Source organism: Saccostrea cucullata, unplaced genomic scaffold (genome assembly GCF_032062105.1).
Source record: "Saccostrea cucullata isolate Sc308-1 unplaced genomic scaffold, CSIRO_AGI_Scuc_v1 ctg344, whole genome shotgun sequence".
Taxonomy (NCBI): domain Eukaryota; kingdom Metazoa; phylum Mollusca; class Bivalvia; order Ostreida; family Ostreidae; genus Saccostrea; species Saccostrea cuccullata.
In genome coordinates, this window is record NW_026933830.1 from 126380 (window position 1) to 153038 (window position 26659).

The 26659-nt window shown below is 33.4% G+C and overlaps 1 protein-coding gene and 1 long non-coding RNA gene across 3 annotated transcripts; both read left to right on the top strand.

Annotated features, from left to right (window-relative positions):
• The first annotated feature begins 11917 nt into the window (after window positions 1-11917).
• Window positions 11918-16647, top strand: LOC134239435 (tetraspanin-9-like). 2 transcript variants are annotated; one of them, XM_062721620.1, is made up of 9 exons: window positions 11918-12005; window positions 14149-14216; window positions 14455-14575; window positions 14694-14842; window positions 15029-15100; window positions 15325-15429; window positions 15796-15996; window positions 16202-16285; window positions 16425-16647. In XM_062721620.1, the coding sequence occupies exons 2-9, from the start codon at window positions 14157-14159 to the stop codon at window positions 16524-16526; spliced, it is 894 nt and encodes a 297-aa protein (XP_062577604.1). In that variant the 5' UTR covers window positions 11918-12005; window positions 14149-14156; the 3' UTR covers window positions 16527-16647. The 2 variants fall into 2 exon arrangements, with proteins under 2 accessions (XP_062577604.1, XP_062577605.1); XM_062721621.1 differs by lacking the exon at window positions 11918-12005 and having other exon boundaries at window positions 14139-14216.
• A 4322-nt stretch (window positions 16648-20969) lies between these two features.
• On the top strand, window positions 20970-26130 carry LOC134239436 (uncharacterized). The gene is made up of 3 exons (XR_009986226.1): window positions 20970-21081; window positions 25865-25900; window positions 25988-26130. It is a non-coding gene; the product is annotated as an uncharacterized LOC134239436 (long non-coding RNA).
• Window positions 26131-26659: the final 529 nt, after the last annotated feature.

Below are 26659 nucleotides of genomic sequence, written 5' to 3' on the forward strand. Positions count from 1 at the left end.
TTTTGAAGATTTACTTCTTTGGAAGGAGATCTATGGATAAGTCATAGGATAGGTCAGGGATTACCTCTAGTAGAATTAAGATCACAGTTTCTCAAGAATACAGTTTTGAGGGTCTTGCAAACAAAGACAGCGTTGTTACTTGTTTTGTCAACAGGGACCCGTACATACCGTATGTGTATTCTATCTAATTCATTTTTCACTTCTGAATTACTGAAAGTTTGTTCTGATTTTGCCCCTCAATCGAGATTTTAACATATATCTGATACATCAAATCCATTCTTAAAACATGTTAAGGTATTCGTGGAAACTGAAAAACCTAGAATTTAATTTGTCTTGTGAAAAGATTGCACATCTCAGAAAGGTCATGTGTTTTAATGTGTGAAAAATCTGAGATTTTCAATTTTCGATTTTCCAAAAGATTTTTTGAAGACTTTTAAAATCCTCATTTGATATTACACTGCTCCTTCGGTATGTTTTAATACAATACCTTCACAGCAGTGATAATCTAGTAGTCGATACACGTATCTGATGAATTAACCTTGATTGTACTTCATGTTTACCAATCCAATCAAAATATTGAAACAATTTACTTCAAGCCGGTTTTAAATGTCGAGTTGTTTTTGGACAAGATTTCACCGTCAAATGCATTATAATTTCAATGCTGATTAGAAATTGGTATTTCTTATGTAAGCTGATTTTGCGTGTTGGATAAATCTTATAGAAATAAAAATACAAATAAGAACAATTAGATAATTCCAACCTTTCTTAATGTTTAACAAATGTTACTACTAAACATTCAATATGCAACATTATATAATAATATTATGCATTTAAACGTCATATAAAATCAGAATTTGCAAAGAAAGACGAGTCTTTATTTTCACAGTGTTATACAATGGTTGAAAGGGAGATACAGTCGTTGAATATAGCATTTTTAAAGTGTCATAAACTCGAGTGAATTTTAAGTTTAAAAAAATTGGGGTCTACACTTTTCCGGGATGATGGAATAAGGGGTATAAAGATCGGTTTTAACTATATTTTGTATATTAATGGCGCGCCATCAAGTTAATACGTGAGTAGCACGAGTGTCATTACCGCAATGGAAAATCTAAGCTTGAGAAAGTAACAATGGAGGGAAATGGTAGTTTGTAATATGGCTGTTTAATTTTTTTAATCAGTTATAACATATTGAAATACTATAAGTAATAATCTACAAGAACACTATAGAAGAAAGAGAATTTTCCAATTAAGGGGGAAAACTTTGGTGGGAAGTGATTACTGTTAATTATCTTCATGTTTCATCCATCAACATGGAACTCAACATGAATTTTAGACTTAATTCTAAGTCAGATCAAGAGTACGAACTAAAGTCAGCTGGGATCATCTGCAAGCACAGCAAAAAGAAATTCCGGAAAACAGTAAAGAATATATAGAAAATTTGGAGGCTTTATAAGTAATAAATATCAATAAATGTTCTTTATCTCCATATTTCACACATGAAAAGGTATGCAAATTTAGAATTTCATTTATATAAAGACAGAAACCAAGAAAAAAGCTTTTCAGTAGCTACTTTTCAGGGCAACATTAATGAAAGAACTTGACTTTGGTGATCCTCAATACAGATTCTGACATATCTGGTTCATATTTGGATATTTTACTTGAAAAAGACGCTAATGATAATATAACAACCAAGCTCTGTGATAAACATGATGAATTCAACTTTTTTAACTTCCCTTATTACTTGTGCAGCAATATACTTTCATCACCTGCATACGTAGTTTATATCTCTCGGTTGATTCGATGGATAAGAGCATGCTCTACGTATAAACAATTTCTAAAAAGTGGTAAATTATTGACAAACAAAATGATGAAACAAGAACATCAGCAGTCTGGTTTTAAAAAATCATTTCGGAAGTTCTATGATCGAAAGAATAACCTTATCATCAAACACAATTTATCATCAAACATATGCTGACTGTCGTTTTTATTATATACATGTTATTATTAGGCCATCACTAATACACTAACTTTATGACGGATTTTTCTGTTATAATCTGATCATGACCAAGATCACATGGCGGATATAACCGGTCGGCAGGGGATGCTCACTCCTCCATGGCATCTGATCTGATGTTTTGGAGGTCGATGTTTACACCGCTCCTATTTTATACTGATTAATGAACTTTTGATCTCGAATACTGTTCGTTATCTCCACATATTTCATTATATAATTTAATCTATTTTTGTTAACAATGTAGCTTTTGGATTCTATATCGACGGAGTGATGTAATATAAGAAGACGACTGGGTACTTGCAGATTGAAATTCCTTCTATATGTTGGAACCCAAAATGTCTGCTTTTGCAACCAGATGGAACATAGCGTTGCTCCTGATTTGTATTGGATGAATGAACTTTTGACCTTGAATACTGTGTGCTATCTATCAAATATTTCATGTATAAAAACATTCAAAGAAGGCCATTAAAAACTTGCGACTTTTCAACTTTATGCACAAACATTCCCCATCATAAATTAAAGTCCAGGCTTTTTGATATCACTAACAGCTATTTTTTCAATAAAATTGGAACTCGTAAATTTACTTACCTGGTCATTGGTCATTTGCAAAATTTTTTGTTAAAACACATTCTGATTGCACACACAAGTACTCTGAAGTTGACATCAAAGAGATGCTTGAGTTTCTGATTGACAATATCAATGTGGTTTTTGGAGACCAGGTATTCCAATAAGCTATTGGAATTCCCATGGGTATCAATTGCGCTCCGTTGTAAGCAGATCTAATTTTATAATATATGAAGCAGAATTTGTGCAAAATCTTATTCGTGAAAAGAAGAAAACACTGGCTGTGGCCTTCAACTCGATATTCAGGTATATCGATGACGTATTGTCAATTAACAATGGTCATTTCCATTCTTATAACGATACGATATACCCCGGTGAGCTTTAGATAAAAGATACCACAGAGTCTGACACATCTGTTTCATACCTGGATATTTTACTTGAAAAAGACTTTAATGGGAATCTAACAACCAAGCTATATGATAAACATGATGACTTTAACTTTTTCTGTCGTCAGCTTTCCTTACTTATGCAGCAGTATATCTTCGTCACCTGCATACGGTGTGTATATATCTCAGTTGATTCGATACACAAGAGCATGATTTACGTATGAGCAATTTCTAAAACGTGGTAAATTATTGACAAGCAAGTTGATAAAATAAGAATATCAACAGTCTCGTTTAAAGTCATCATTTCGTAAATTCTGTGGTCGATACAATGACCTTGTCAGCAAATACAATTTATTATTGAGACAAATGCTGACTGTCGTTTTTCATGAAGAAGGATATGGAAATAACGAACAGTATTCAATCTCAACGTCCATTAAACAATATACAAAATAAGAGCAGAGCAAACAACTGTTCGTTATCTCCATATCCTTCTTTAATTAAAACATCAGAGGTGTTTCAGGATCAGGTGCCAAGGAGGAGTGAGCATCCCCTGCCGACCGGTCACACCCGCCGTGTGCTCGTTGTCATGATCAGGAAATAACGGAAAAAATCCGTCGTCAATTCAGTGTATAATAATGGACTAACAATTGGTATGAAAAACGTCAGTCAGCATTTGACTCAGTGATAAATTGTATTTGCTGACAAGGTCATTGTATCGACCATAGAATTTGGCACACGAAATGATGACTTTAAACGAGACTGTTGATATTCTTGTTTCATCAACTTGCTTGTCAATAATTTACCTCGTTTAAGAAATTGTTCATACGTAGAGCATGCTCTTGCGTATCAACTGAGATATATATACTCCGTATGCAGGTGATGAAGGTATATTGCTGCATAAGTTGTTAGTCCATTATTTATACAATGAATTGACGACGGATTTTTCCGTCATTTCCTGATCATGACAAGGAGCACACGGCGGGTGTGACCGGTCAGCAGGGGATGCTCACTCCTCCATGGCCCTGATCCCACCTCTGATGTTTCGGAGGTCCATGTTTGCTCTGCTCCTATATTGTATTGTTTTATGGACTTTGATATTGAGTACTGTTCGTTATCTCCATATCCTTCTTTAATTAAAGATCTAAATAAGATAAATGCAAACACCTCCATCAGAAATTGATGTTCAAGATCAACAATTTCAGGAAAAATATACAATTATAGTTCTTAAGTAACTACTTTTAAAATAAATAATTTTAAAACGGGTGAAGAATAAGAAAGCGACCAATCTCAATAAAACCCACAAACAATACATGAACCTCGGACGTCAGGAAAATCCAGGAGTTTCATTTGGTGCTAGGAGGAGTAAACATTCCCTGTTGACCGATCACACTAACCGTTAAGTACTGATCAGGTAAACGAAATGTTTAGTATTAGTAAACTATTGTATTGGAATTTTAAATTATGGATTCATAATTTAAAGGGACTTAAGTACATTTTAATTTAAATTTCAAGCCGTATCATGAAGTTAAAGCTCCTGGGACATTTGTTTCTATTTCTCCTTACTTTAGACAGAATTTACTTGTTCAGATTATAATTTGAGGTAAAAGTTTGAAATAAAATAGAATTTAGTAATTCAAAAAAAATAGTTATTGATTACAAACTACAACATGTAGTCTAACTAGAGATTCCAACAAAGAATCAAAAATGCCAGCGTGGTCTGTACATAAAAATATATTCTTAAAACTAAAAATTTATTAGCGAATTAAATAATCGTCCGCATGATGCAGTGATTTGAACTTTTGCTCTAGAGTCGCAGGTAGAGGGTTCGATCCTAACGTCGCTTTGAAAAATTCTCGATTGGACGTTAAACAAACATGCTAAAAATATTATTTTCAGTCAGACACACCAGCTTTAAATGAAAAATAAAGAGCACACCTACACACACAAACAGACAAATAGTACAATTCCCCGAACATGCACGGCATAAAATATGAACCTTCGGAATTTCTGTAGTGGGTGCTTAACTGCATGTAGCTCTTATATACACAACCAATAGTTCTTTCTTGAGTGTTACAAATAACACAGGTTCAAGGAATAATTTTTGGACAAATTTTTCATAAAAACAAAGGCTTACGAGCAATTGTGATATTTATCTTAAATATTCCGTCTATTATTTCCATTTGTCAAATAAATATAACCCTTTTTTTGTAATTAATTAGGAATGCGGGCTGAGGAGTGGTTCACTTGTACATCTGTAAACGTGAGGACATAATAATGCTATACATCTAAATATGCCTATTATATTACAGTCCCTTTGTTGTACTTTTGAAAGACGAGATATATTTGCGGATGTGCCAACATTATCAAGAATCGTCAACGCTTAAAATAGATCCATTCTTCGGTGTCCAAATACTAGTATCTAACTTACAATATTTATATGATATGTCAGAATGAGTCAAATATTTTAATGATCTTATTCAATATTTATGTATTATTATTGAAAAAAAAGGTTAATATTTGCATATTTAGTTTATTAAAATGTTCTGTTATGATGCTAACCATTTTTCACTTTTAAACATGCACTTTCAACAAATTAATATTTTATTAAGGATAAATAGAAAACTGAAGCCCAGAAAATCTTACAGCTTCACTTCCATAAATAATGTTCAAAAATCAACTTCAGTTTCTAGTGGCAAGATGAGAAAATTATGAAAAGTAATCGAAAACACCGAAATTTTTAAACGGTATTTCTCATATTTGATAACTGCAAACTAGCAACTACAGAATATGACAAATAAGAAGACTTCAGCTTTGCTTATTATAAAGTACCCCCTGGTAATTATAATGTAATTATGCAGTAGTATTCCGCTATCATCTGCAGCTGGCATTTCTGTCTCCCAATCTACCGGTATTCGCTATTCCATTGCTCTTTGTATGACGGGTAATATTTCAAACGAGACTGCTACTTGAAAATAAATTGATCTTACAGGGATTGTGACATCTCCGCTTACGGACAATATTTCGTTGATTATATTCATCATAAGACTTTGCTAGCAAATATTTTCGGTATCAATGGGTCGTATTTTGGCTGACGTGTTTCCTTTCCATTGGTATGCCTTTATTTTTATGCTAACTTTGAAAACGTGATCAATACATGTATCGGACTCACGGCGGATGTGTCCGGTCAGCAGGGGATGCTTACTTCTCCTTGTGACCTGATCCCACACCTCGGACTCGTGTTTTTGGCCTGTTCAAGATTCGTATAGTAAGTAGAATCACTGTTCGCTATCTTCACTTTTTTATTTGATTTTCAAAATCACTCAAGAACAAAAGTAGAATGTGGGAAAAATCATTTATTAATTAAGGTAAAAAGAGGACAAAATCTAGGTTAACAAATAGCTTGGGCAATAAAAAGATGGTGTCACATGAAATATGTGAAGAAAACGGAATTCATTTAACAATTCAAACTAGGAGCAGAGCAAACAGGGACATCTAAAATATCAGAGGTGGTTCAGGCGCCATGGAGGAATGAGCTGCCGACCGGGCAAACCCGCCGTGCTTGTCATGACTGGGAAATAACGGGAAAATCAGTGGACAATTCAGTAATGGACTAACAATTAGTATGAAAAACGTCAATGAGCATTTGACTCAATGAGAAATTATATTTGCTGACAAGGTCATTGTATCGACCATAAAACTTTTTAAATGATGACTTTAAATGAGACTGCTGATACTCTTGTTCATCAATTTGTTGGTCAATAGCTGAACTCGTTTTAGAAATTTTTAATTTGTAGATCATGCTCTTGCGTACATCTATCGAAACGTATGTTGTTACGTCTAATTGACCGACGGTTAATTAGTTATTTCTTTTTCTTAACTCAAAATTTGAGAATATTTCACCAATACTGAGACGTCTCTGCATTTGGGTCGCAATGATACATTATCTTGTAATCAAATCATTAAGAAACCCTTATTACAAAGTATTACAAAATATATACTAAACTAGTTATTGAATATCTAAGATGGTGACTAAAACTATAAATCACGTACACATCCAAATTGTTTTGTTGCATTGGCATGTCGTCTCCAGGCCCTCTGTCGAGAAACTCGACATGAGATGGTAGAATGAAAGTTTATTGATTGATTCATTTTGTTTAATTACTAATAATTAAGATAAACTTTTTTACATAGGGACACATAAGTGTATAAACAACCTTATGATAGCACTAAAATTATACAAAGAAAAACTGAAAAAATACTCCACCTTTAACTAAATTGACAGTAAAACATGAGAGCCAATGAATAATTTATTGGGTTTAAAATTTCTTAGGATTAATATAAAAGATCGATAAATATTTCTGTTTTTAATATACGTGTATTAAATTTGGTTACTAAATTTTCTCATGATTTTGGTTTTTACTTCCATCTGAAGTTTGAATAATCCCTAATAGTGTGAGTATAAATGCCATAGAATTTTTTTTAAGAAATCAGCAATTTTTCTCATAGATTAATGGGAGAATTATGTAAGCTTTTGTCACAATGTCAAAAATATGTATTTGTACAGAATTACACAGAAAACGACACATCGTCGCATATCTAATCACCAAAGAAGATTTAAGATTTCTAAATATTTCCTGGATTGATTATTTGTGTTTAGAATCAGTATAAAAATATCTATCAATTCATGCATAAAAATTTTGTGTTATATATCCTTAAGTAATGCTATGCATTTGTTTAATGAAATATATGGAGATAACAAAGAGTATCAAAGTTCGAAAGTTCATTTATCAGTAAACAATTTGGAGCAGAGCAAACACGGACCTTCAAATCATCAGAGGTGGGTTCACGTGCCAAGGAGAAGTGAACATCCCTTGCCGACCGGTCACACCATTCATGTGCTTTTTGTCATTAAGGGAAAATAACGGGGAAATCCGTTTACAATTTTATGTGTCAAAAATGGCCTAAGTAATAAATTTGAAATTTGTTCGATAAACCTACTAAGTGGAAAAATTTTAGCGAGACGCAAATTCAGGGATTTGTCCTTATACTTGGTATTTTATTTTTAGCGATGTGTAATTATAGCGATTTTAAAATAGAGAAATTCTTACAATTAAACGAATTAATTTTAGCGATATTCAATTCTAGCGATTCCGACACCCTCGCTATTATTTCTAAATTTAAATCCTCACTAAAACTTCTGCTTATATACGGTTCTTAAAGTAACTGCTTTCGCGGATACCTTGGGGTAATGATTTAACACTAAATATACATATTTTCTTTCCAATAAATCTTTATTATTTCCTTTACCTTAAAAAAGAAAATTTGAAGTTAGTTTAACAGCGTAACAAGAGGTCAATGACCACAACGCTCCCTAGGTGGAGTATTTTTTATTTTTCTGGTCTTCATTCTCATTCCTATGAAATATATGGAGATAAACAGTACCTCTGAAACATCAGAGGTGGGATCAGGTGCCATGGAGAAGTGAGCATCCCCTGCCGACCGGTCACAACGGCTGTGTGCTTCTTGTCATGATTGGGAAATAACGGGAGAAAATTGTCGACAGCTCAGTGTACAAATAATGGCCTAACAATCAGTATGAAAAAAGTCAATCAGCATTTGACTTAGTGATAAACCTTTTTGCTGACAAGGACATTGTACGAGGGCTGTTTAATAATCAATGTCCTGAGCTCTATGATATACAATATATGACATAAAGCTTGACTTTCTCTCATGATTTAATCTTTAATGAATTGATTACAGTTTATGTGACCACTTTTCATTACATAGTTTCATTATGAGAAGCTGGAAAACAAGGGCTATTCGAGACACTGCATTAAAAATGAATGGTAAAGTAAACTAGAGTGAAAACAAACGCTTCATGAAAGCTGCTGTGAATCTCGTTAAGAATCCCAAAGAAATATTCACTGAGATATGTGTAATTTACAGCAACCAATATCTGCTTTAAAGACACATGGGCATCAAAAAATGGGTACCGTCCTTGGCGACAAAGACTTACAACAACAAGTGCACTGTTTGCCAAAATTCAACAAATTATCACTGATGATGTTTGATTGACTTCATGACACATAGCAAAATTGATAGGCATCATTTTGCGGGTAGTTAACACTGTTTTAAAGAAACATTTGACAGTAAAAAAGCTTAGTTCTCAATGGTCACCCTATTTTTTGAAAATACATGTAAGTGAAAACAACAGAGTGTAAGAATATCTAAACAATTAAAAAAAATCAAAAATTGTAATTATCCAAACTGATAATGAAACTTGAATACATTGCTTCAAACTCTCAAAACAAATTTACAATAAGATGCACTTGACAAAAACAGCCAAGGTCTGAGAAGAGCCAAGAATTGCAAAAGCCCCAAAACAGTTTATATGCCATTTTCTTTAACATTAGTGGCTTGTTTAGCAAATTTTTATTCAGGGAGGCAGTTCAATTTCTGGAGAAGTGTAGAAAGCAAATTTTTGCAAAAAAAAAAAAATTGAAAGGTTTATGAGAGGATGGAACCAGAATCAGGAATCCACAACATTGAATTTCTTCAGGACAGCCTTCAAACCCACACGCCATGAAGAGTAACTTAGGAGTTTTGGACATAAATAGAAAGTTAATGCTTTCCAAACTTAAACAAAAACACTTTTCAGAAAGAAGAAACAAGTCAAGGAATTATAGGATCTGCCATATTCCAGTATACGAAGGGTCATAATCAGAAATGTGTTCTAAAAGCAATCAGAAATTGAATAAATTGTCAGGGACATGTGGTTTACTTTAAAAAAAGAACTAAATCATTGAAAAGCGCCTTTTGTTTCTTTCCGAGCATCGAGGACATTATTTATTGAACAGCCCTAGTATCGACCATATAATTTACGAAATGATGACTATTAATTCTGTATGTAGATGACAAAGGTATATTGCTGCATAAAATTTTGTTGTTAGACAATAATTAGCGCCTTCTTCTTCTAAAAGATCCAAATATGAAACAGATGTGTCAGGCTCTGTGGTATCTTTTATTTCATTCCCAATTTCAAAACGAAAACATAAGACTTAGTCAATGTTCGATTGAATGCTAGGTTGTATTTGCTTGTAAAGTTCGTTGAATCGATCAAAGAACTTGTTATCTTTGTTTCAACACCTTGTTTGTAAGTAGCTTGTCTCGTTTAAGAAATTGTTCGTACGAAGAGTTATAGTAAACTCTGACATGTCGCATCAACTGGAAGACATTAACTCGGTCTGCAGGTGATCAGGGTATATTGCTACATAAATAAGCCAAGTTAACGATTGAAAAGTTGGTCATCAAGTTTATCAGAAAGTTTTTTTGTTAGGTTGGTATTAACTTTTTTTCCAGTAAAATATCCAGACAGATGGTGTACACTGTGGTATCTTTTATTTCAAGTTCACTGGGATGAAAAAGAAACAAATACCGATCTCAAAAAAACAATAAACACTTTATCTTGAAAAGGTAAATAAAAAAAACAATTCACTGTAAATTCCAGAGGTGGGATCACGTGTCTTTGAGAAGAAAGAATTCCTTGCTGGCCATATAACGAAGTCAAATTCAGTATCCAGTGGCGGATCCAGAGGGGGGGTTACGGGGGTTGCAACCCCCCCCCCTTTGGATTTGCAAAAAGAAAGAGAAATAAGAAAGTTCCAATTTTTTTGTTGTGTTTTACTATAGAAAATGTAAGGTGAAAGGTTAATGTTGTAATATATAAAGAAATTTTGTAAAAACAAAATAAAACCCCATCCCTTTACAAAATAGGATTTTCAGGTTCGGAGATTTATTTTCCTTTCTTTTTCAAAAACTTTCTGGTAATGTATACAAGTAAACAATTGAGCAACGTCCCACTTTCAAAAACCATACTCCACCCTGTATCGATATTCTATTGAGTTATTTAACTATATGTATGTGTACAACGTACGTTTTAACTGTTTTCGCCTTCAACCCCCCTTTTGAAAAATACTTCAACCCCCCCTTTGAAAAATTTCTGGATCCGCGCCTGGTATCAAAACAAAAAAACCCAAGAATCGACTTGAAATAAATCGGCCGAAATACGACCATATGAAAGGTTATATTTACTCCTGACAAGGTATTTATAACGACAACGTTAACAGAACCTACGAAATGCCGACCCCAGATGAAGATGCTGAAATTCTTGAAACAACGACCTAAATTTTTTTGAGGCCTCAGCATGTGTTTCTCTTTCTCGTATATAATTTTACGAATAAATTCTGTGTCATTTTTACAAAAATAGATGAGCTACTAGTTACTTTTGGCGCAATCTGTATACCCATTTTTACAGTTTATGTCATTGTTTTTATGCTGAATTTGATTATGGATTATACCGTTTTTCTGATCTAATTGCTCACAACTGTTTATACGTGTCGGCAGGCATGCTTATTCCTTCTAGGCACGTGATCCATCCTCTGGTATTTTAAGGGATCCGTATTTTGCTTTGTTCACGATTCAGTTTATTGTAGGTATTTCTTCCACCGTTCTAAAGATACACTCTGAGTGACTGGGGTAGTAGAGATATGAATTATTACTCATTTAATTTTGAATTAATGTTCCCCTTGGTTAAGATGACCAATACCTTAGAGTCTTTCCTGAATCCTTGTATTTCATTGTCAAGTTCTTCAATGATTAGGTTTGATATTTTGACACTTGAAATTCGTGAATTATTGAATTATTTGCTGCAATCCAGTAAAATCTAAATTTTACATCTTCAATGAAATTTTTATTTATGTATTTTTTTAAATTTATTTTACTTATTTTTGATTACAGTGCATTTTACACGTATTAACTATACACCTACCTGATGTCTTTGTTAAAATTTTAATTAGCACAATGGATCGCCCGCTCCGTTGTTTAATGTGACAAAGCTGGGGCTGTTAAAAGTCGGTGGAAGATTCCTGATTTCCATGAACTGATTTGAATTTGAACAACAGTATCGACGTTTCTGGCAAGGTTTATCTGGATTCTTTATTATAAAAGAGATTTTTAAAACGTTGGAAGTTATATTTCTGAAGGTAAGATTTATGCTTTATTTTAAACATAATGCTGTCATTAGAGATCCTTTTTAGCAGTAACTTTTTAACAAGTTAAAATTCATCATTATTTTGAAGGGGAAAGGTTAACAAACATGAAAAACTAAAAACTTCTTTTGAAATATAAAAGTTGATGTAAAAGTCTCACAAGGATATTTAAAATAAAAGCTTTGTCTTATTAGAATTTTTTTAATTTAAAATTAATTTTGTTCCCATTAATGATTCTATACTAGCCGATAGAAATTAAAAGTTGGGAGAAGATTCAATACTATAGGAATGCTCTTCATTTTCTTTTTAGGGAAAAAATCAGAAACTTTGAAAGCGTCAAAAGCTCAATTTTTATTTTTTAGTTTGATTAAAATTGAAAATTCAATAACAGCCTGAAGATATTTTTATGCAATATACACTGTGTGTATGTTCTAAAAGCTGGTTTATTTTTTTCTTCCTGTATCCCTTTGAGATCCGCATTGCCTCATTCTTCGTCCCTGTTTAGGTATACTCCATTCATACATACAAAAGGATTGTGGCTGGGGTACATGCGCCTCATTGTTTTATATGTATCAATATAAGAGATCTTTAAAATTGTTAAAAGGATTTCGTGACACAATCATTACTGAATCATTTTATGCTAAGTTGACTATTTATTAAAGCTGACGACGAGAATGTATAATTAAGAAACATGAAGTAAACTTCATCTTTGTTATCTTGATATATGTACATGCATTAACAGAAAACCTTATATCTCCTGCAAAGGTTTGCGTCAAAAAAATGTTACGCATAAAATTGTTACGGTAGATTTGCTTATTCTGGTCTCTTCTTAATTTTAAACATAATATAAAAACTCATCAACATCAAAATCAAGTCTTCAAAAATAAATTCTTTAAAAGGAATGAAATCAAATAAAAAATGAATTTGTATTATCTCAACACAATACAAACGACTAAGCATCAAGAATGAAAAAAACAGAAATATTATTTTTATTCTTTTATAACATACGGAGATAATGAATAGACATCAAGCTCCAAAACTATTCAAACAATACAAACAGGCAGCATAGTTAATACAGACTCTAAAGCATCAGGTAGAATTAGGTGCCATGGAGGAATAAGCATCCTTTGTGCACCGGTCACACCCGTCGTCTGCTACGTTTCATAACCCGGCGAACAGAAAACTCCGTAAACAATTCAGTGTCAATATCAATAATGGTCGAGCAATTAGTATGAAAAATGTCAGTCAGCATTCGACATAATGAGAGCTGGACTTAAAGGAGCAAGTTGATATCCTTGTTTCATCAACATGTTTGTCAATAGCTTGTCTTGTTCAAAACATTGTTCGTAGCGCATGCTTGCTTTTGTGTATCGAATCAACTGGGAGACAACTCTATATGCAGGTGGTGGTAATGAAATATTGCCACAAATATTACGGAAATTGACGATAAAAAGTTGAAGGAACCAGGTTTATCATTAAGTGTTGTTGTTAAATTATTAATAATAATATCTTTCCTTGCAAAATATCCAGTGTATACCTCTGTTCAACTCGTTTTCGTATTCTTGGCTCAAAAAATTGGCTCTGAAGCCTGTGCCTACGGTTTGATTCTTCGCTGCCTCAAATACCCGTTCATACGACGAGCTTTACTCATATGTAGTTGATTTGCATATCTGGTTTATATATACTCATAAGGGGATGCTTAATCCTCAAAGGCACGGGATCCCACCTCTGTAATTTCCAGGGGTCCATGTTCCATACTCTAGGCACATATTTGTAATGTTTATGGATTTTTTTTCACTTTCGTTATTTTCACCTTTTACAAAATCTTTTCGATATCTCACACTGAAAATGGACTTGCATAATAGCAAATAATACACTAATCGACAGGGGCATTGAGGATATTTACTCGTAATCAAAAAATATATATTGTAAGGTTAATTACTTATCAATGGAGTATCGTGACGGAGACTGCTTTCCAGTGAACCTTTTGAGAAATGATTGATTGATTTTTCTTTTATCGGCAATATTCTAGCCATATTTCGACAGTTTTTAGAAATGAAAAGAACAGTATCTTTCTTTTTATTAAAATCCTCTAATCATTATCATAAAAATAAAATACTTGTTTATTTTTTTTTAGCTTTCAGTATGGGTTTCTTCACCGGAGTGGGTCGGTTTGTAGTGGTCATCCTCAATGTTATATTTGTGGTAAGGAATTATACACTATCTCTCACTATCAACAAGTACCTGCATATCAGGCTGGTTTTCATAATTATATTTAAAGACAATATTAATTATAATTATGATAATGAATATATTACATCTTATACTGTATTCAGTGAACATATTTTTTTTCAATTACTTTTGTAGATATATTTATATGAGCCACTAGTTAGCTGAATTAAGCTCCTTTTTTAATGTACTCCCTGTTTCTGTCTGTTCACAGATTGTTTCCACGGTGATGTTGGCTGCAGGAATCGTCCTAAAATTCTTCTCAGACAACGAATTCCTTAAAAACGCAGAAAGTCAATTCAAAGCTGCCTTAGAGACACTCGCCTCTAAAACAGGTATTTTTGTCATAACATCACAAACACTGGGGAAAATTAAAACTTCAATAAAAAAGAAAAGGGGGGTATGTTCAATTGGGAAAGAATGTAACCAAAAAAAGGTTATATTTTGTATCAGGTTCAACCATTGACACCAGTAGTTTCAGCCTGAATGCCGTTTTCGGAACCGTGGCCATTCTCCTGATCGTCTTGGGAGCCATTCTACTGGGCGTGTCTTTCTTCGGTTGTTGTGGGGCATGCTGTAAAGTACAGGTTCTTCTTATCACAGTAAGTTCTGTTCGGTCACAAAGATTTTATTTCTCGAAAAAAACACTCTTGATAGGATAATGAATTTATTTTAATCCCCTGAGACAAACGTTTTGGTCTCATTTGAATGCATTTGTTTTGGGTCCGTCACACTTTTTAAAACAACAAACACCTGTTTAAGGAACTGTCCACCTCTTTATTTTGTAGTATGCTGTGATTCTGATAGTACTATTGCTCGGACAGATAATTATGGTGATCCTTATGTACGCCTCCGCAGTGGTAATTCTTTATTTCTACCATTAACAACTGGACGGGTAACATTTTCTTTTCTTATGGCTTACCTCCATTCAGGTTACATAAACAACGAATTTGTATTGTATTATTTTATCCGTGTATTTTATATATACGTGAGTCTTCTTTTGATTACTTTTGATAATTTTTATTTATTATATAATCACTTTCTTATGAAATGTTTTTGCATATTTATAAATATTAATATTCAGGTGAAAAACACAGTGCGAGAAGAGTTAAAGGTATCTGTCAAAGATTTCCATGGAGTGGCGGGCGTAAACGTGGAGTCCATGCTCTGGAACGCCGCCATGGTCGAGGTAATTCGGGCTGATATTTAGAAGATTCTCAAGCAGACTTCTTTATATTATGTGTTCCTGTATTTATTTCTTAAGTATAAATATTTTTGAAGATATCCTCTTTCAATATAAACTTTTTAAATGGAGTTTTAAAATGAAATATGTGGAGAGAGTGTACCGTGTGAAAGCTGAAAAGTCCATTTAACAAAATAAGAGCAGAGCAAACACGGACCTCCAAAACATCAGAGGTGGAATCAGGTGCCATGGAGGAGTGAGCATCCCCTCCCGATCGGTCACAATTGCCATGTGTTCCTTGTCATGATTTCCTGTAATCAATTTTATTTACTGATTTTTTAATTACTGATATTTACTTCTGGTATTTTTAAGCTGAAATGCTGTGGTGTGGAGGACTACAATGATTTTAACTTGTATGCAAAAAGCTGGAACAACACTCCCACCATGCGTAATGGTCAAACTGACCCACTGGACACGCCTGTTGCCTGCTGTGTCGATCTCCCCGAAACAAAAACTGATGCGGAAACTTGTGCAAAGAAGCCTTTGGATTCAACAAAGAGCTATTATAACAAGGTACTTACCTAGCTGTTAGTTAATATAAAAGTTATACGTATTTCGGATGCCATTTTATTCATTATGTTGGACGTTAAGAAGTTTCAATGTAGAAGCCTTTTGATGCACAAAAATAAAATGTCGACATCTTATGAATTATCAGTGTTTTTCATGCGTAACATTATTTAAAAAAAAAGAACTAATGACGAAAAATAATTCTTTGTAGGGCTGCTTCGACAAGATCTGGGACATGATGTTTGAGAATCCTCTGATGCTGGGGATAGTTCTCACGGTGGCCTTCTTAATTCAGGTACATTAGATACGTACATGTACTTATGTTAGAAAGGGTAATAAAAATGCATTTTTCGTTTTAATACACCTCCATATAAAACGGTTCGACAAGCTTATAAAGTAATTTTTAAAAATATATATATATTTGACCTTTTCAGCTCCTATTGATTGTGTTTACAATTATGATGTACAAACAGAACAAAGATGAAAAGGGCGGCAAAGGAACCAACAAAATTAAGCCCATGCGAGGGTATATGTGATTTTCAAAATGGAGAAGCAGGAAAGAAAGTTTCAAATCTATTTTTCTGGCAATAAATGAGATTAAAATTAATTGTTGAACTAAGCAAATTGGGGGTATGCTATAATCTGTGATAATGTCGCCTGGAACAAACTGCTATAATAAATTGAATTTTTGGACAATTATGGCATCTACTAATTAAGCTACGTTTGTGTTTTTATTTAAATGAATAATAAAAGATTGACATTTCAGACAGAATGTATTTTTAAACAAGATTATACTCCTGGATATATAGAAATATATCAATATGTGTTGTAGATTGATTACACACATTTGCATATTTTTATCATAATTGTATTTTTTAAGCATTTATAATAAATTGTTTTTGTTGCATTTTGTATATTTGTAGCATATACGTTTACATTTTTTTGGGGGACTTAAAGAGTAAACGAAACTCAAAATAAAGTCTGCGAGTCGATAAAGTTTTCGCAAAGTAAACTCAAATAACAAAATACTGAGTAAATGATAAGAAAATTTCTTCTGTGGAATTTGGAGATGAAAACTTGAAAAAAAAATATTTCTATATCTTTACTTCTAAAGAATTATAAAATGTATTGAAAATTCTCATATTGTTGTAGTGAACTTAGTTTTGTTGCAATTCTGAAAGATTTTGTCCATATCCGTCCATATCAGTTTGGTTTATTTTATTATGCATGTGAAATGATGGATGTTGTTTTAATAAATATATTATTTGAAAACTTTTATTGAGTACTTAATGAACAATTACGTTTCCTGTTAAAATGTTAAAAGGAGACTTGAGTTCCACATTGAACACATATATGTAGTCTTCGAAGACCAGGACTTCCAACAAACAGTTCAAACTGAATGGCACAAATTATGCTCCTTTATGATCTGATCTGTTTTTATATTCCTATGAAGCAGAATTTACTAAGTCTTTCTTAAGTATTCAGGAATCTTTGTTACAGAGAGTTACTGTGCTACTCCTTTTTTTTTCTTTTTGCTCTGTGAAACCAAAAATAATTATATGTCCGATCAAAAGGTAAATTTTACTTTTTGATCGGACACATATTTTTGGTTTCACAGAGCAAATATTGGACACTGTCATTCTTTAAATTCTATAATATTGAAGGATACTCATCTCTTATCTGCAACTCCTCCTATACCACTGAATAAAATTTAATACTATATTCTTTCACAGATTCTTCACTACATAATGGCATTGTGAACCTTTTAGTTTACTTTTTGATCTGACTCCTATTTCGGGTCTCCCAGAGCAAAACATGGACTTTGCCATTATAATTATAAGAGAGGCGGGGGCTCAGCTTACGGCAGATGTGACCGGTCAACGGGGGATTCTCTTTCCTCTTGGGCACCTGATCCAGAGGCCCGTGTTTATAAACTCTTCATAGATTTGAAGTATTTATAGATTTCTTAAGATCCTTCACTTTTTGTTGTCTTCTACATTTTTCATTTCAAGCACATTTACAATTAGCTGCAGATCTGTAGCTTTATGGTTTTATATATATGATATATAAAACCATAACGCTACAGATCTGCAGCTAGTTTACAATCTTTTTCTTTGTAATGAAACATACGGAGATAAAGAACAGTATTCAGGATCAAAAGTTCATAAAACAATTTAAAATAGGAGCAGAGCAAACACGGACATCCAAAATAACAGAGTTGGGTTCTGGGGCCGTGGAGGAGTGAGCATCCCCTGCCGACCGGTCACACCCGCCGTGTGCTCCCTGTCATGACTGGGAAACAACGGAAAAATCCGTCGTCAATTCAGTGTATAAATAATGGACTAACAATTTGCATGAAAAACGTCAGTCAGCATTTAACTCAATGATAAATTGTATTTTATGACAAGGTCATTGTATCGACCATAGAACTTACGAAATGATGACTTTAAACGAGACTGCTGATATTCTTGTTTCATCAACTTGTTTATCAATAATTTACCAAGTTTTAGAAATTGTCCATACGTAGAGTATGCTCTTGCGTATTGAATCAACTGAGGTATAATTATAACCTCCGTATGCAGATGATAAAGGTATATTGCTGCATAAGTAAGGGAAGTTAACAATTGTAAAGTTAAAGTCATCACTTTTATCATAGAGCTTGGTTGTTAGATTACGAATTTACGATTAACGTCTTTTTCAAGTAAAATATCTAAAGATGAAACAGATGTGTCAGATTCTGTGGTATTTTTTATCTCAAGCTCACCAAGACATATCGTATCGACATAAGAATAGAAGTTACCATTGTTAATTTTGACAATACCTCGTCGAGATATCTAAATGTCGAGTTGAAGGCCACAGCAAGTTTTTTCTTCTTTTCATGTATAAGATTTAGGACAAATTCTGCTTCATATGAATACAAAAATAGATCTGCTTATAACGGGGTGCAATTTGTATCCATGGAAATTCCAATAGATTTGAATAGAACACGACGGAGGATTATGTTTCAGATATTCGATATCCAGGCCATGTAAAGTGTTCTTGTAATTAAAAAGTTTGGAAGCAATAGTCGATGTATATATACTAGTAGAATGCAGGGTGTAGTCTTTAATTGACTTGAAATATGGTGGAATGCAAGACTGGACTCTTTTGTGATTAAGGATACTGCTTATTTTAATCGCGTCAATTTCTTTATTGTCATATTGAAGTTTAAGGAAAAAGACGGATTTCTTTAGCTGCATTTTCTTCAGGAACACGTGGGGTTTAAAAAGCCTATGATTTTCAATATCTATAATTACAGACCCGAGTCTATATTCTGGTGTCGAGGAGTAAGAAAATGGACTTTCCTTGACCTTTTCAAGAAGACTATTTAAAGGTTTCAAATGGACAGAGTAAAGTTTGGAGCGAATATGATGTAGAACTATAACTGTTGATTTACATGTACATAAGGTAGTAATAAATCAAAAGAAACATGTTTTAAATGTTTATTGTAAGACCGACGCCCATTACTACGACTGAGTCTACACATATTACATTCTATTCCGTAGACAACATTAAAAGATCTGCAGTTCAATTCAATAATTTATTGAAAAGGCATTACATGAGCCCTCTGCCAAGTTCTGGGTTATGGAGTTAGTGCAGGGTGGGTTTTATTTGTTTGCTTGTCTCTCTCGAAAATTTTTCACTCATTTGGAGATGCAATCACTTGCAGGTTCGAGCTGCAGTGTACGTACCTTATGGTACACTTAATACTAAGGGCCATTGGCAATAAACAGTGAGGGATCTTTTTATGTGCCAGCATCTACTGCGACACCGGATCTCGGTTTACAGTGCCATCCGAAGGACCGGCCTCCACGTAACAAAGGAGGATTCCAATCCACGTGAGGATTAACTCCTTACTCCACGACTTTGACGCTCTACCACTGTATCACTACTAATTAAATGGCCCTGAGTATCGAGTATATAAGGCAAAATTTGCAGCTGTCCACTAGCAAGTGGTCACTTCTCCATTTAAAATGATTCTATTTGATCGTGCAAGATCTATTTCAATCCACAAGGCAAATTCTATTTTCATCGATGAAATGCAATATTTCTTTGAAAATATTCTTCTCTGCTTCTTGGTATTTAGCTAAACATTCTTAACGCATGGCCTAGATCAAGGGGGCCTTTACCAAAATAGTGAATTTCTATAATTAAGTTAAAGTCGATGATTAAATTAGAAAACTGTCAACAAAATATTACTTGTATAGCTTTTAATGTGAAAGTTGAGCCGTAAATGATAGATAAAGGAGACAATTATACATTATTTACACTGCACAGCTAAGTGTAGATTTTCTCTCAATTTATTTTGTTTTACTCGTATTTTTTTTTTTTTTTTATTTATTCAATTTGACAAAAATTAAATACACATATGGCGCAAGTCATACTTATAGTTAACAAATAAATATTTATTTAGTTTGATTTTTATAATGTTTAATTATGCTCAGCTGAGTACTCGGTTAAGGCACATGGGCTTCTTGTGTCTAAATGAATATCACTGACAGGCACGTAGCACCTTTTTTGAAAAGGGGGGGGGGGGCGGGGCAGCCAGAGAAAAAAAATCAACTTACCTAATAAAAACCTTGACAAGCAAAAAGAAAAAGAAAAAAAGGAAAATTCTCCAAAGTCGATAATCCTATTTTGTGTGGGGGAGGGGGAAAATTTCATATAAACACTACTACATTACCCTTATTTGACAATAATACAATAAAAAGGAGTGGGTGGGTGATCGGCCTCTTCTGAACATGTTCAATAGTAAAAAGATTTATTTGTTTAAAAAAAAAAGTGGGGCGGGGAACCCCCCCCCGTTGCTACGTGCGTGATTGATAGTTTAACTAAGTTACTAAGGTGGTAAACTAGTGCATTGCATGACAATGCTTATCCCACTAATAAAAAAAAATGTAAATATATCGGGATCGGCATTTCTATCGCACATGGTTCCACCAGGCGGCGCTATTTAAACATCGAGGAGTGTTGAAAACTAAAACAGTAGAAGTAAAATTTCATCAAAAGTAGGCATCTTCAGCATTATTAGAATGAATCGAAAAGACGAAGGTAATATGAACTATATAATGAAAGTATTCATCACTTTTTCTGATTATTTTTATGGATGGAAATGTGATATTACTTTATTACAGAACACGTGCCCAGCAGTTCTCTAGGGCCACCCTTAAAAAAATGTTTGTTTGGAATTGCCGCCTGGGGTTTTTTAGACCCAGGAGGGAGGGAGGGATTTTATTATTTATTTTTTTTTACAAATTGAAGCTAAATGATAAAAATATAAAATCTCAATGAACAGTGGTAATTTCCATTTATTATCCTCTTTCTTTAATTTTACTAATATTATTACGTCCGATTTTGAAAAAAAAAGATATACACAGAACGGTACTCAAATATTAATCTCATTTAAATTTCAGCATCAAACTTCTAGTTTATTTTAATTAAGAATCTTTATTAAACAATACTTTTATCAGTCTATTTCGTAGCATTTCTCTTTGAAATTTACCCCTTTATTCAGACAACGCTTGCAAACAGTTTGAACCACACAAAATTTCTAAGGAATAGTTGGGATGTTTTGTGGAAAACCGGGAGGGGGTGCTTGGTACGTTCTCGAGTTTTCACCATGCATCAGTTTTAACATTACGTTTCAAAGACTTGTATTACTGACAGACAACATTTTTCCTTTAGTATTTGGGATAAAACGTTTCTGATCCATGTAATTTTTTAAGTGGGAACTGAACGATTTTTTTCTTCAACATGACGGATTTAACTTATCAAGTTCAATGTGCAATCTATTACAATAGCTCTTTCCAGGTATCGATGTATCATTCCAATGCATTTACTTTTTATTCACCTTTTATATTTATAGAGATGCATAAATGTTCTGCTCTTCAACACAATGCTTGAATGTTTCCAACATGATCTGACATTTTGGCGGCTCTAATTTTGTCAAATCGCCACCTATAATCGCTATATCATAAATACTATGAAGAAAGCGTTTTATTGACCCGAGTTGTTAAATTAATGTGAGCTCAAACCCGACTTTAAAAAGCTATTTCGATGAACGAACTAACTTGTACTAAACAATGTACATGTAAGACGCTAATCGAAAAAAAAAATATTGTCAATATTTTGCCAATAAAATTTTTTGAGCGGGGGTTATTTTAATGAGGCGGGTGGCAATTCCAAACAAACTATAATTTTATTTTGGCCTAGATTTTAAATTATCTGCGTAGCTACATTTACCCACGTAAAGTAGCTTTATTTAGCTACCAAATTAAAATTACTTCTTGAATATACAGTGTTAATATTTTATTTGAACTCTTCTATAAATGTATGTAACAATCAGTGACCAGATTGGGTATACATACACTTGGTATAGACTAGGGCTGTGTATTGAGCAAAAAAATACGATACGATACTGTATTTTTTAAAGCGATATTCGATATATTGGATTCTAAAAAAAAGTCCATCAAAAAAGTCTTATTAATCATTTAATGCATGGATTTCATAAAAAATTTAGTGTTTTATTACCCATTTCAAAGTTCTTATCCCATAGTCAGTAACTAAAACACTTCCAATCAAAACTTTTAATGACTGTAAAATCAACATGTTAAAATAAAATTGTTATGTATTTTATAATAACTGAAAAAACTGTGTCAGTTTTAATTCAAAAAAGTGAAATATAATCTTAACTGATTAAAATTCCCATCTTTTTAGCAGAATTAGAAGAAAAACTGCTTGTCCGATACGTATTGGAAATAATTTTTCGATACAATATTTTTCTTGAATATTGATACATATCGATATATTGATACAGCCCTAGTATAGACCCTTTTCCTATGACACCCTAAGCCGCCATCTTTTAGGGCTAAGTAGTGAATTTACCTCTGTGAGCATTCAATTTTAAACATACATGCAATAAATATATGGGGGGGAAATAAATACAATCTTGAAATTATGAATTAATGGTTATAGAGGCTTAACCAAACGTATATCCTTAAGAAAAATTGTGTTATCTTTACATCAGTGCCCAGTATAAGAAATTGAAATTGTTTGAATAATAAAGGGATCTGGGAAAGTTGTCCTACACAGTGATTCATTTTGCCCTGCGTATTACGTAATTTATTACATTCATTAAATACCCATTGGTTTTTAGCTCACCTCAAACGAAGTTGGGGGAGCTTATTATACGCCTGTCTTAAGACGGGACATATTATGTTATAGGCTTCGTGTCCGTCCGTCTGTCCGTCTGTCTGTTAGCTTTTTCGTTTCTGGCTCATAACTTTAATACTATTAGGCCTAGGATTATCAAACTTTATCATCTGATGCATCTTGGGTAGAAGGTGTGTCACGCACAAAAAGTAGGTCGCTCTGACCTTTAATTAAGAAGATATAGCCAAATATGGAAAAATCCTTTCTGGCCCATAACTAGAAAACTATAAGACTTACAATCATCAAACTTGGCTAGTTTATGCATCTTAGGTAGAAGGTGTCGCGACCTATTTCGAGGTCACTGTGACCTTTAATTTAAGTGAAATTTTAAAAAAAAATGTGTCTTATTACTATTCATTTTCACATCCCAAATAATGTAAGATTATTGCACTGTCCTAAAAAAAGTTTTGAATTAAGAAAATACTTATTTTTTTAAGCATATACTTGACAGCAATCTATAACAAATATAATGTATGTTAGAGAAATCCTACCTCTCCCATGAGTGTTATTATCAAGCACTGGTCAAGAAGAATTTTGATAAAATTGCATGTCAAATTAGAGAGAAATTAATGAGTTTAGTGTGAGGAGCTAACTGGTAGCTAGAGCATCGGTGCTATCTATATCCCTTGAGTATTGGGCAAATGGTTAAGCCTGTTGGATTAAAAAAGCTCTTGTTGGCTAGCCTAAGTTTTAAAATGAATTTGATGAAAAGTAATTAAAACTAATTTGATATTGCATAATAGACTAATCTGATATATTATATAATATTATTAATTTAAAAACCAATGTTATGGGGTGGGATGGAATCAGCATGTCCATATGAATTACATAATAAAACCTGTCAGACATTAAATCTCAACCAAAAAAAAATCTTGGAGTATTTTATATGTTTAAAAAAATTTATGGTAGATAGTGCAGACCCATTTATCTCTTGGTAGTAATGAGTAGACAAGCATCCAGTTAAAGATTAATGAGTTCAGTGTAGGAAGGCTCTCTGATCAAGCAGTCTTATCTGTATCCTTTGGGGATTAGACAGAAGAACTGCTGGTCAGTTTATAGCATGTCATTTGATGGCCAGCCTTTTCTTTTCAAAATTAATTTGGTATAGATTAAGGTAAGACTAATTTGATTTTGTTTAATATGATGGGCATTTGACAAGGTCTAAAACAACCAGCATAGACATCTATCATGATGTAATATTTATTATAAATTAATGCCTACATCACAGGGGATGGATAAATATTTTAAGGAATGGAAAAATCATGGAAATCTTAGCATCAAGATTGTTGTGATTCTCTTGGATGCTAAACTGTTCAAAAAAAATATTTATTTTTTGACGGGCGTATCATGCTGTGGTGTGGCACTTTATCGTCCAATACGTCCCGAATATGCATAACTGATAACCCGCATAAAATAGAATCAAAGTTTCCAGTTTCTATTTTTATCGCTCATTCTGTTTTTTGGAACAACTGCCACAAGTTTTAGCATAATTCATATTTCATTTGTCAACTATCAATCATTTGATCAAGAGGCCGATAAGATTAAGATACAGTAAAATTACATTTAACAAGTGTTTTAATTGTTTAATGTGTCAGAATCATACGAAAGGTCATAAACCAACCCCCGATTTTTAGCAAGAAAAATAATCAAAGCAATTATAAGGACAGGAAATAATCAGTGCTCTAACTGGTTCGTACTAAAGGAGTTTTACTGTATTATGAAACACCCTGTATGTTTATGGCAAAATGCATTTTATTAGCTCAACTGAGCCAAAGGCTCAAGTGAGCTTTTCTGATCAAAATTTGTACGTTGTCTGTCGTTGTCGTCGTTGTTGTAAACTTTTCACATTTTCATCTTCTTCCCACTGGGCCAATTTCAACCAAACTTGCTACAAAGTATCCTTGGGTAAAGGGGATTCAAGTTTGTTCAAATGAAGGGCCACGTCCTTTTCCAAGGGGAGATAATTATGAATTAGAGAAAAATCTTCTTCTCAAGAACCACTGGGCCAGGAAAGATGAAACTCATGTGGAATCATCCTCAGGTAGTGTAGATTCAAGTTTGTACAACTCATGACCCCCAGGAGTAGGGTGGGGCCAAAATGGCCGATCAAAGTTTAACATAGGAGTATATAGGGAAAATCTTAAAAAATCTTCTTCTCAAGAACCACTGGGCCAGGAAAGATGAAACTCATGTGGAATCATCCTCAGGTAGTGTAGATTTAAGTTTGTTCAAATCATGACCCCCAGGGGTAGGGTGGGGACAAAATGGCCGACCAAAGTTTCACATAGGAATATATAGGGAAACCTTTTAAAATCTTCTTTTCAAGTACATCAAAGCCATGATTAGTAATATTTATATGGAATCATCCTCAGGTTATATAGATTCTAGCATGTTCAAATCATGATCCCCTGGGGGGGTTAAAATTAAAGCCCCCCCTCCCCCCCCCCCCCCTCCACCTCAGTAAACTTTCAGTTCTGATCTGATACGTGCTTTTTCCTAGCCGATGTGCTCAGATGAGCGCTGTGGCCCCTGGGCCTCTTGTGATTACCAATTTTTATAATATACCAATATCATGATATATGCAGTACAATAATGTCATCAATTTGGATTTTTTCATGAGTAGATGGAGCAAAACCTCTCAAGAAGAAAAAGAAGTTAGGTATGTGTAAAAGTAGTTCATTGATTAAATTCTGCAGAAAAGGTAGTGCTACTGGTAGTCCTTCTAAACTGAATTTTATTTTTGTAGACAAAAAAAATGGAGACACAGGATTCGGAGAGGAAAATCAACCCAGTGCTGAGTACTGTTCATGTATGTGTATTGTATTAAGGATATACTGGTGTACATATTTTTGTCTTGAGAAGTGCAGCCTTTTTACATTTATTGCATGATAGTGAGGGAAATATGAAGATTTATTCAGCCAAGAAAAATCATATTCCCCAAGGGTTTCACCTGAGGGGAACATAAAAAAATGCAATGAATTGTTTATTATACCAAAACGAGCAAAACTTTGAAATAAACATAAAATTTCAAATTCCACACTGCTCTAAAATTTTAAACGTTAAGTTACTGAAACCCTTTGACACATCACTTATCATCAATTTTGTAACGTTATACAGGCTTTTGTGACGTCTACTAATCTCAGGAGTTTTCTTTGAACAATCGATAGCTATTAATAGTGTTGGAAAAGGCACTAGGTATCCAAAGAGGTGGAATATGATGGAAAGCATGCCAAAAACCATGAAATAGGAAGTTTTACGGCCCGATCACTGATAATCTAGAACCAATCAGATAACGTGCTGTGTAGAATAATAATAATGAGGTATAATAATTTGTGTAGCTGGCATTGATTGGTCAATCAGGGCTACAATTGAATGTCGGAAGACAATTAACTTTTGTACATTTTTATGGATTAGTGTA

Bases quoted from the DNA above. Each gene is read 5' to 3' on its own strand.
- LOC134239435 (XM_062721620.1), top strand. From the start codon at position 14,157: ATGGGTTTCTTCACCGGAGTGGGTCGGTTTGTAGTGGTCATCCTCAAT. The intron at 14,217-14,454 runs GTAAGGAATTAT...GTCTGTTCACAG, and splicing joins TCCTCAATGTTATATTTGTG to ATTGTTTCCACGGTGATGTT. The intron at 14,576-14,693 runs GTATTTTTGTCA...ATTTTGTATCAG, and splicing joins GACACTCGCCTCTAAAACAG to GTTCAACCATTGACACCAGT.